The 12,421-nt window shown below is 44.3% G+C and overlaps 1 protein-coding gene across 8 annotated transcripts in view; it reads right to left on the minus strand.

The window, feature by feature from the left end:
- The window catches only part of LOC126200108 (protein-tyrosine sulfotransferase-like), a 971,294-nt gene that overhangs the window by 134,861 nt on the left and 824,012 nt on the right, over positions 1 to 12,421 (minus strand). For all 8 annotated transcript variants that reach the window (XM_049936684.1, XM_049936679.1, XM_049936682.1 and 5 more), the window contains one exon: positions 7,805 to 7,935. In XM_049936684.1, the coding sequence (XP_049792641.1) occupies positions 7,805 to 7,935 (131 nt within the window). The remainder of the gene's footprint in view (positions 1 to 7,804; positions 7,936 to 12,421) is intronic.

Genomic DNA, 12,421 nt, shown 5'->3' on the forward strand with positions numbered 1-12,421 from the left:
CCTAGCACTCGCCCCAGTTGTACAGCAGACTTTGCTAGCGATGATATACTGACAAATACGCTCTCATTTGCCGAGACGATAGTTAGCATAGCCTTCAGCTACGTCATTTGCTACGACCTAGCAAGGCGCCATTACCTGTTTATATTGAGATTGTAATTATGTATCATCAAGAGCGATGTTCTCCAATTATGGATTAAAGTTAAGTATTCCAGAAGCTATGTACTATTTTTGGCTACTATAATTACTTTACCTTGTTCCAGACCTCACGCCAGTCTGCGTGAGCTTAAACGCGTGCATTTCGGCCTCCTCTAGTAACACGGTGTTGGTTCTTCTGCCAACACATCACCATGTTCCCTACAGCTCTCGCTATGCTCACCTTCATCCTCCAACGTGTGTACGTATCCCGCTGATAAACATAGTCCTTTACGTAAAATGGTTCAACTGGCTCTGAGCACTATGCAACTTAACTTCTGAGGTCATCAGTCGCCTAGAACTTGGAACTACTTCAACCCAACTAACCTAAGGACATCACAAACATCCATGCCCGAGGCAGGATTCGAACCTGCGACCGTAGCTGTCGCTCGGTTCCAGACTGTAGCGCCTAGAACCGCACGGCCACTCCGGCCGGCTTTAGGTAACCACACAGCCTGAAATCTTACAGGTTCAAATCTGGTGACCTTGGAGTTACGCAGTCTGGAACGATCGGTATTTACAACTTCCGGTGCGAAAAGATGTGTCGAAACTCGTCAAGAGCAACAGCTCTATTCCTGTTGCTCTGATAAAACAGCTTTACCAGTAAAGCCCTGCTCCTCTTGTCCAGACCAATGTAGACTGCAACAGTAACGCACACTGATGCTCGTGTTTGAATCCTTCGTCGCCGAACCAGGAATTGTGTCTAACGACTTGTCAGGACACTAACACTACTGACAACGCAAATCCTGCAGCGCACAGGCTGAACATCATTCCTATAAAGTTGCGTAGCCATACGATACATAGTTTTGCATCTACATTGGATTGCGCAACGAAACGCTAATTATAACCACCCTCTATTTAAGTCAATCTGTATGTTGAGCAAGCAGTAAAGGAAACAAAAGAAAAATTCGGAGTAGGTATTAAAATCCATGGAGAAGAAATAAAAACTTTGAGGTTCGCCGATGACATTGTAATTCTGTCAGAGACAGCAAAGGACTTGGAAGAGCAGTTGAACGGAATGGATGGTGTCTTGAAGGGAGGATATAAGATGAACATCAACAAAAGCAAAACGAGGATAATGGAATGTAGTCGAATTAAGTAGGGTGATGTTGAGGGTATTATATTAGGAAATGAGACACTTAAAGTAGTAAAGGAGTTTTGCTATTTGGGGAGCAAAATAACTGATGATGGTCGAAGTAGAGAGGATATAAAATGTAGACTGGCAATGGCAAGGAAAGCGTTTCTGAAGAAGAGAAATTTGTTAACATCGAGTATAGATTTAAGTGTCAGGAAGTCTTTTCTGAAAGTATTTGTATGGAGTGTAGCCATGTATGGAAGTGAAACATGGACGATAAATAGTTTGGACAAGAAGAGAATAGAAGCTTTCGAAATGTGGTGCTACAGAAGAATGCTGAAGATAAGGAGGTACTGAATAGGATTGGGGAGAAGAGGAGTTTGTGGCACAACTTGACCAGAAGAAGGGATCGGTTGGTAGGACATGTTCTGAGGCATCAAGGGATCACCAATTTAGTACTGGAGGGCAGCGTGGAGGGTAAAAATCGTAGGGGGAGACCAAGAGATGAATACACTAAGCAGATTCAGAAGGATGTAGGTTGCAGTAGGTACTGGGAGATGAAGAAGCTTGCACAGGATAGAGTAGCATGGAGAGCTGCATCAAACCAGTATCAGGACTGAAGAACACAACAACAACAACAACTGTATTTAAGCTGATGCTCGGCTACGACTAGGCACCTCTTCACAGACGTGCTCTCTGGGAAATTACGCCGCCCGCTTCCGTGGTTCCTCAGCCACAAAATCTCCTGGAGTCGCCCTGTGAGCTGTCGACCTACGTCGTGCGACCAACTGGGTATCTTCGCCTGTGCCGCGACGCAGAGCAGCCAGCATTCATCGTCGAAGTACTTAAACCTAACTAACCTAAGGACATCACACACATGCAAGCCCGACGCAGGAATCGAACCAGCGACCGTAGAAGCAGCGCGGTTCCGGACTAGATCCGCTCGGCCACAGCGGCCGGCAGCTATTCCGAGATTTGGCCTCTACAGCGTGGACCTCCTGGAATTTGGTATTTGGCCCGACACACTGTTGCGTACTTACACACACAGATCCTCGTCAGTGACTATACTGATCGTAGTAAGTGTGATTCCACCAAACTTACATATTATTTCTCTCATATCACAGACAGAGACTTTATCATTAACTATTAGTTGTGTAATTATAGTCCGAAGAGGAGAGTTGTAATTTTATGTTCATTATAATAAACTGACTTTTCACTGCATACCTGACTCTTGATTTCTCGGCGCCGAAACCGGTGTGGGCCACTTGAGATGCAGGGCCTGAACACGCCATTTACGGCAACGCAGTTGCAAGTAAGCAATTGTTGCAATTATTATTGAATGGTCTGTGTATTCAGTAGGGCTTTGTGTTAAGCGTTGCTCATTGCTTTCTTTCTTTGTTCTGGAACGATTGCAGAAGCTACTCCAGATCAGCACGAGGTACGAGGACAACTCTGATGACACCAGAAAGGATCGGTGATCGCTATTACCGTTTATAAGTTCTGCTTTCCCACAAACACGCATGTTTATCATGGGTTTAGGCTGCCATACCTGCGAGGAGGAGAGAGGGCGTATTTCGTCGCTTCTCTTCTCTCCCCGCGGTGGACGTTTGTTTACGCTCGTGATCACCGCCATACTAAAGAGTCTCTGCATACAAGGTAATACTGACGGCTGAGACTACGAAGACTTGCGGTGGCGATGACGGATAGCCTGGAAATTTGGGGGGTACAATTCCAAGACAGCTAGGGGAGCGGTGAGTTGGAGCACGCTGACAACCACTTAACTAAACGCTTATTTACACATTCCTTTTAACACACAACAGGATTCCGCGATGTTGGACAGACTGCCCAAACTCGCTACCCATCATTCTCCTACCGCATGCTGCACACCACAGCATAATCGCTGTGTTATGTACCCTCTGTGGAGTTAAAAGCCCGCATGGCAGTGACTCCGGCAACACCTATTGGTACTACTGATTTATCCTGTGGTAGATTTAAATAAAAAATCAAACATTTGCGCCAATAGGTGTTAGATTTGTTTCGCATTGCACAGTAAATGTACCAAGAATACCCGCAGATATTTAGGTGACGCCAGACAACCATTGGCTTGATTTCGCACTCTCTCCTCTGGTTGACTGGCTGGAACGGCAGTTTTAGATTGCTACTTCTTGAGAGGCGGACCTCCCAATGTCTCTCTCAAGATCTTTTCGCAGGTTTGAACAATTCTCCTTTGCTGGATTTTGGTAGCGGTGAAGCTAAAGGGCTCCTCCTCCTTGTCAACTCTGAGTTCGCGCGAGTGACGCGTGCAGTTTCCATCTCTGCCTGTACAACGGCCCTGACACAGTTTTAATCTACCAAGAAGTTTCAAAACTACAGCGGATTGGGTTCGAAAATAATGTATTCCAAAAGAGAATCAAATGTTATTCTCTACATAAGAGGGAATTTACATTCTGCACAGCAATAAGATGTCTCTTTTCGATGGCCACTTCTCGTGTACAGCCCACGACTTGCTGGTCTTTTCTTCGTTCTGCTAGGCAAATATTCTGGAAACTGACCGGCTGTAAGACGAGTCGCTATGCTGTTCGAAGTGGGCGTTCATTTGATGACTTTTGATGCGAAGAGGATACGTCCAACTGTCCCTCGAGACTATTCATGAATATCTATCTTTTTTCACCACCTAATTTTTTGTACAGACCATACGCATTGGAGCATGTAACGTCAATAGACGGCGAAAAAACTTCTGATAACTTTTTTTTCAGTCTGCTCTTGTTAATACGATAGCTTTACAACTGAGAATCACTCCCATCTTCGCCGCACGCCGTCTTTTACATAATGAGAACACTTGGCATTTCCACGGTGTCAGTTTTTGAATTTGATTTCTGCAAATGTATCGCCATAAAAAGTGTTGACCATCACGACGTACCTCTTGTCCTACTGTTTCATCAATATGTCCTTGTTTCTGTGTGCCATTACATATTCACACTTCTTCATCAATTCAGGGAACTACTTTGTGATTTGTCCAAGTGTACGGACATCATCAGTGTTCTTCTGCATTAGTTTGTTAATCAAATCTGGATTACTTTACCAGTTGTCAAGGCAAAGACAATAACCCTTTCCGAGCTAATCATCAGCAAGTTCGAAAACAATTCGATAAAGTACTTTCTTTTCAGTTTAATGATTACAGTAATTTATGTTGTTCTACTTTTACATCTATATTCATACACCACAAGCCACCGAACGGCGCGTGGCGCAGGGTTCGCTGTACGAATACTAGTCGTTCCTTCACTGTTCCGCTTTCAGAAAAAGTGAGGATAAAAGGACTATCTGTGTCTCCCTATAAGCTCTTATTTCTCGTATCTTATTTTCCTACTACTTAGGCGAAATGTATGTTGGCGGGAGTAGGATCGTTCTGCAGTCAGCTTCAAATACCGGTTCTCTAAATTTTCTCAACAGTGTTCCTCGAAAAGAAAGTCACCTTCTCTCGAAGGGTTGCCATTTGAGTTCCCAAAGCATCTCCGTAACATTTGCGCGTTGTTCGAAAGTACCGGTAACAAATCTGGGAGCCCGCCTCTGAAGAGTTTAGATGTCTTCCTTTAATCCGACCTGGTGCGGATCCCTACAACTCCTGCTGTATTCTGGGTCGCACTATTGTCCTATATGCGACCTCCTTTACAGATGAACCATAATTTCCCAAAAATTCTCCCAATAAAAAGAAGTCTACCATTCGCCTTCCGCACCACAATCCTAACAAGCTCGTTCCATTTCATACCGCTTTCCAACGTTGCGTCCAGATATTTAACCGATGTGACTGTGTCAAGGAGTACGCTGCTAATGGTGTATTCGAACATCTCAGGATTGTGTTGCCTGCTCATCCGCATTAAATTATATACGGCGTATTCAAAAAGTCTCTCCGCAGTGCCGTATGATTGTTCGCCTGCCTGCGTTTTTCAACGAAACAATAAACGCACAACGATACTGCAGTGATATTCTGTACCCACTCATAGGAGAACTTGTGTTAAGCGAAATACTGGGCGGTTATTTTCAACAAGATGGTGCAACCGCGCATACAGTTCGCGTTTCTATGTCACTGCTTGCTGATATTTTCGGTAATCGCATAATTTCACAGGGACTTTGGCCTCCACGATCGCCTGACCTAACACCACCTGACTTTTTCCTCTGGGGTGCAGCGAAAACAACTGTCTGTAAAAACCGTCCAAAATCCACCGATGAATTTAAAATTGCAATATCCACTTTTACTGCTTCTGTTATAGAAGAAGTGTTACAGCTTGTGTTTGGAAACATGATTAGACGAATTGAATTGTGTAATATGTGGTATCGATAGCTACGATACCACGGCGCAGGTGCAAGTTCATAGGTTGGCACTACGACACCGACGACAGCGCCCTCTAGCGGACGCTGTTCAGCTCTACGAGCGCCGCTGCAGATTCTACCCATTTGATTTGATTCCGAGGAGACGACCTAGCAACATTGTTTCTACTTCATAGCGGGCTAACATTACTTTGTTGCTTCAATGATAATTTGTCTCACTACTAGTGGCTATTAACGTTGCTGCCTATCCAATTTCGCACCTACGGGCTCTTCAGTGTAAAGTTACGTAAAAAGCTGTACCGAGAATCTTACCTCACCAGCTACTATTCACTTCCTATATTCGACCTACCCATTCAGTTTATAGGAGCAGACCCACGCGCCGCCTTCCAGGCGGGATACAAAATATTCAAAAACAGGAGGGACACTTTCAACATTTAATGTGAAAATTTGTACGTAAAAATGAATATTCACTAAATTAATAACTTGTATTTCACTGAGTTTCATTTCGGTATATCCACTGTGGCATACGGCACGCGCGGAGAGACTTTTTTTAACATCCCTTAGTTCTATATTTAGAGCTAGCTGCCATTCGTTACACCCAGAAATATTGTCTGAGTGATGCTGCATTCTCCTACAGTCACTCGTGTTCGAGACCTTCCCCTACACCGCAGCATCAAACCACCAAACAATCGCAGATTGCTGCCCATCCTGTCCGCCAGACCACTGTGCGTGTTCTTATATTTAAGAAATTAAATCTCGCATTTTGTAAGTGTATAGCTCAGTTGTCATTTCTTCTCAACAGCCAGCTACAGCCACAACTTACCAACATAATACGAGGGTCACACTATTTTTGTAAAAATACAGTTTTCATTCTGCATGTGTGAAAGTTTTACAGTGTGCAGATAAATTCTTCCCGCTTGTTTTCAAACTCAGTTCAACCTGTTGCCGTGAGTGGCGCCGTCACAGCATGTATTCAAGATGGCTGCTACACTTGACGTTCGTCAGAAGCAACGTGCTGTCATAGAATTTCTGTGCTGTGAAAATGAGACAGTGGGAAACATCCTCAAGAGCTTGAAAAAGGTGTATGGAGATGCTGCTGTCGATCTATCATTTTTCAGCAGAGACGACGAGGCAATCAATGGAGTAGCATCATGCAAATGCATCCAAGAAAAAATTCAAAACCACACCTTCTGCTGGGAAAGTTATGGCTACGGTGTTTTTCGATTGCGTGTGGACATCATGCCAAGTCGAACCACCATAAATTCTGATGCATATGTGACGACATTGAAGAAACTCCAAGCCTGACTGAGTCGTGCTCGACCACATCGGCAAAAGCAGGTTTTTTTGCTGTTGCACGACAATGCACGGTCACATGTCAGTCAGAAAACCATGGAAGCAATCAAAAAACTCGGATGGTTTGTTCAAACGGCTCTGAGCACTATGGGATTTAACTTCTGAGGTCATCAGTCCCCTAGAACTTAGAACTACTTAAACCTAACTAACCTAAGGACATCACACACATCCATGCCCCAGGCAGGATTCGAACCTGCGACCGTAGTGGTCCAGATTGCAGCGCCTAGAACCGCTCGGCCACTCCGGCCGGCGGACTCGGATGGACAACACTGAAACACCCGCTTTACAGTCCTGAGCTGGCTCCATGTGACTATCATCTCTTTGGGAAACTGAAAGACACTCTTCGTGGAAGAAGGTTTGAAGATGATGACTCCCCTCTGCACGCTGCCAAACAGTGGCTCCAACAGGTTGGTCTAGAATTTTACCGTGCGGGTATACAGGCGCTGGTTCCAAGATGCCGTAAGGCAGTTGAGAGGGATGGAAATTATATGGAGAAATGAAAGTACTGTTCGCAAATGATGTATCTACACACTGTAAAACTTTCAAACATGTAGAATAAAAGATGGATTTTTGGAGCGACCCTCGTAAAAGAAAAATGTTCTAACTGACCATGCATTACCTTGACCAACGAGAGGTACCAAAAGTGGAGGAAGTATTAATTAAAACCATCATAACAGCTACCTGTCAAACTCGTCACTGCCATTAAGCCATAGAATGCTTCGGACGGATATACCAGCGAACCCGCTCCCTGCGAGCAGGCCACGGCCCGCTACACCCGCCACGCCCACTTACATGGTTGAGGATCCCTGTAAAGGGGCAGTTAGAGAAGAAAGCCTGACGGTGGGAGCAGGTACAGACCTGACCTCGGGGTGTGCGTCCAGCATGGCCCTCATGAGCGTGGTGCCCGAGCGGGGGACGCCGCCGATGAAGATGAGCGGCATCTCGCGGTCGTACGGGTATACGCGCCGGTCCGAGCCCACCACGTACTTCTGCAACAGAAAATGGCCGCTGCACAAACACCTGAACCAGCTGCGACAGCTCAGAAGATACATATACAGTAATCCAGAAAAATGTAGACACTCTTTGACAGTCAGTACAACATTCCATTAGAATTACTGACGGCCTTGGGAGAGCCAGTCCTGACAAAACTCTACCATAATCATCTTGTGGTGCAGTTCTTCTCTACCATCTGGTGAGCAAGATGTATGAGACAGGTGAAATTCCCTCAGACTTCAAGAAGACTATAATAATTCCAATCCCAAAGAAAGCAGGTGTTGACAGATGTGAAAATTACCGAACAATCAGTTTAATAAGTCACGGCTGCAAAATACTAACGCGAATTGTTTACAGACGAATGGAAAAACTAGTAGAAGCCGACCTTGGGGAAGATCAGTTTGGATTCCGTAGAAATATTGGAACACGTGAGGCAATACTGACCCTACGACTTATCTTGGAAGAAAGATTAAGAAAAGGCAAACCTACGTTTGTAGCAGTTGTAGACTTAGAGAAAGCTTTTGACAATGTTGACTGGAATACTCTCTTTAAAATTCTGAAGGTGGCAGGGGTAACATACAGGGAGCGAAAGGCTATTTACAATTTGTACAGAAACCAGATGGCAGTTATAAGAGTCGAGTGGCATGAAAGGGAAGCAGCGGTTGGGAAGGGAGTGAGACAGGGTTGTAGCCTCTCCCAAATGTTAGTCAATCTGTATACTGAGCAAGCAGTAAAGGAAACAAAAGAGAAGTTCGGAGTAGGTATTAAAAACCATGGAGATGAAATAAAAACTTCGAGGTTCGCAGATGACATTGTAATTCTGTCAGAGACAGCAAAGGACTTCGAAGAGCAGTTGAACGGAATGGATAGTGTCTTGAAGGGAGGATATAAGATGAACATCAACAAAAGCAAAACGAGGATAATGGAATGTAGTCGAATTAAGTTGGGTAATGCTGAGGGAATTAGATTAGGAAATGAGACACTTAAAGTAGTGAAGGAGTTTTGCTATCTGGAGAGCAAAATAACTGATGACGGTCGAAGTTGAGAAGATATAAAATGTAGACTGGCAATGGCAAGGAAAGCGTTCTGAAGAAGAGAAATTTGTTAACATCGAGTATAGATTTAAATGTCAGGAAGTCGTTTCTGAAAGTATTTTTATGGAGTGTAGCCATGTAAGGAAGTGAAACATGGACGATAAATAGTTTGGACAAGAAGAGAATAGAAACTTTCGAAATGTGGTGCTACAGAAGAATGCTGAAGATTAGGTGGGTTGATCACATAACTAATTAGGAGGTATTGAATAGAATTGGGGAGAAGAACAGTTTGTGGCACAACTTGACTAGAAGCAGGGATCGGTTGGTAGGACATGTCCTGAGGCATCAAGGGATCACCAATCTAGTAAAAAAAAATGGTTCAAATGGCTCTGAGCACTATGGGACTTAACATCTATGGTCATCAGTCCCCTAGAACTTAGAACTACTTAAACCTAACTAACCTAAAGACAGCACACAACACCCAGTCATCACGAGGCAGAGAAAATCCATGGTCCCGCCGGGAATCGAACCCGGGAACCCGGGCGTAGGAAGCGAGAACGCTACCGCACGACCACGAGCTGCGGGCCAATTTAGTACTGGAGTGCAGCGTAGAGGGTAAAAATCGTAGAGGGAGACCAAGAGATGAATTACACTGATTCAGAAATATGTAGGTTGCCGTAGGTACTGGGAGATGAACAAGCTTGCACAGGATAGAGTAGCATGGAGAGCTGCATCAAACCAGTCTCAGGACTGAAGACCACAACAACAACAACAACAGTAAATTATATTAGATATGGTCATTCTACAGGATGCAACGTGTAGTACTTACATAAAATATTATTTAAATGTTTGCCTAAAACAAGCCATGTCCTAAGTCAACTATATAAAACTTGATGCATAACCATAAGGTTTTGTCACTTCTGTTAAACAAGCTGTAGCAAATTCACTTAAAGCCCGTTGTACGGGCCTAGTCGTGTGACTAGAGACTGCGGACCGCGAGGGCTTCGCGGTCTGCCTCACAGAGGGCGGCGCGCATGCACGAGACGTATAGAATCAAACTCTTATTACGCACGCGTCAGATAACCTTTTTGCTATGAATTAATTTTATACTTTACTATTGAAAGTTAATTACGGTATCCAGCGTTACTACTACAGAGCCTTATAAACTGACCAACAAATCTCGTATGAACATCTGTAGGAAAGGTTCTTTTATTACAGAAACTGTAATGGTCACATTATGAATTATTGTAAACCTAATATAGGCTGGAAGTATTCGAAGTATGCCCTATTTTTTAGATACAGTTGATCGTTCAGTAAATTGCCTCTATCTGTAATTAGGTGCGCATAAATTTGTAGTTCCTCAAGCGTGTCGAGTCTATATCCCTTAACTTCATGATGTAGTAGCTCTATGTCACGTAAAGGTTTAGGTGTATGATCCATTTGCACCAGATGTTCCGCAAAGGCTGACCCCCGTGTTCCTACGCCCTTTATTGGAAGATGTTCTTTAAACCTTACTGCTATAGCTCTGACTCTTTGACCTATGTAATAACATGGGCAATCATCACACATAATCTTATATACGAATGATTTCGCTGACTTATCAGTCTTTCTCAAGGGAATGAACCAAATTTTGCTTTAAACTATTACTCGTCGAGAAGGAAATTTTAAACCCTGAATTTTTCAACAGGCGCCCTATCTTGTAGGAGACATTACCTATATAAGGAACCGACAACCATTTCTTGGTCTGATCTTGGGTTTGAGTATTTTTGTTTACTAAAGTCGTTGTTCTTTTTCGCGTTTTCTAATGATATAACTGCCTCACTATCTTTGGATCATAGCCATTATTCTGTGCAATACTCTCGAGAATTTGTAATTCTTTTTTGAGGTTGACATCTGACGCGTGCGTAATAAGAGTTCGATTCTATACGTCTCGCGCATGCGCGCCGCCCTCTGTGAGGCAGACCGCGAAGCCCTCGCGGTCCGCAGTCTCTAGTCACACGACGAGGCCCGTACAACGGGCTTTAAGTGAATTTGCTACAGCATGTTGAATAGAAGTGACAATACCTTATGGTTATGCATCAAGTTTTATAAAGTTGACTTAGGACATGGCTTGTTTTAGGCAAACATTTAAATAATATTTTATGTAAGTACTACACGTTGCATCCTGTAGGATGACCACATCTAATATAATTTACTAGCACATAATAATATTAACTTTTTGCAGGATCTGAAGAAGACGTTATTACTAACGTTGAGACCTAGGTAAACGATAAAGTTAACCTGCAACTGTAGGCTGTATATTCTTATATAAACTGTGGTGGGTACTTAACAACCGTCCACGTAGATTTTCATCCAAATAGACTCTCATATCTCTGTGGTACTGAGGAGGAGTGCCACCCTGTTGTAGGTAAAATCTTTTATTCCAGACACCTCTCGGATGACTACAAAGTCTTTCGCGATGGAGTTCTTGCATAAATATTTCTCGGTTTACTTGCCGCGTCAAATTTGGATAAAATCCCGAGCTTTCGATGACTACCTCCGTCATCTTCGTCAGGGGTGAAACTGACTGTCGTGGACTATTTTTTTTTTTTCCTTTATTGTATTTCAGTTCCCCATCGGAGCGGGCTGGCAGCATCTTATGCGCTGCTCTTCAGCCAAAAGACATAGAACAAACAATAGAAGACATTTAAAAATAATAAAAGGAGAGAATATGGTGAACATAGATAGAAAAAAGGGGGAACATCATGGAAGGCAATAGACAAAAAACGGGTTGACTGTAATATGGAGATAAAAAACTGTTTAAAAGTAGCACACACAAAAGCCACACACTGCGACAACCAAAAGAACACAAGGCACAGTATGACTGGAGCAGAAAAGGTATCGACGGATGGTGTAGCACATAACAAACACTGACAACGAACCTCAAGGCAGTACACAAGTAAAATCACACCTCTTGACGCACAGGAGAAACAGCACTAAACACAACACCGATGTGGCACACTGACGATGATCAAAACAGAGGATCTGCCAGGCGCTAGGAGATGAGGGAGACCTGAAGAAGGGAGGGAGGGAAGAGATGGGGGAGATGAGCGGGGGGGCGCGCTGAAGAGGGCCAGGTAGGGAGGGATGTGGGAAGGAAAGAGGCAAGTATGGGGTGCAGGGTCTCGGGGGGGGGGGAGGAGGAAAATGCGCTCTGGGAGAAGGAGGGGAGAGGAAAAAGGGGGCCCTGGGGAGGGGGGGGGGGAACAAGGCCAGGTTATAGTTGGAAGGAAGGGTAGATGTCAAGGCGAAGTTCGTCATCCGGGAGGGGGTTGGCAATTGCCCTGATGAAGGAGATGGAGGGTGTGGAGGTGGAGAGAGGGAGGGATACAGCGATAGAGGCGCGGCAACGGATGGGGGGTGGAGAGGAAGGAGGAAACCAGAGGGTGGGGGGGGATCAAGCCTGCGA

This window comes from Schistocerca nitens, chromosome 1, assembly GCF_023898315.1.
Source record: "Schistocerca nitens isolate TAMUIC-IGC-003100 chromosome 1, iqSchNite1.1, whole genome shotgun sequence".
Taxonomy (NCBI): Eukaryota; Metazoa; Arthropoda; class Insecta; order Orthoptera; family Acrididae; genus Schistocerca; species Schistocerca nitens.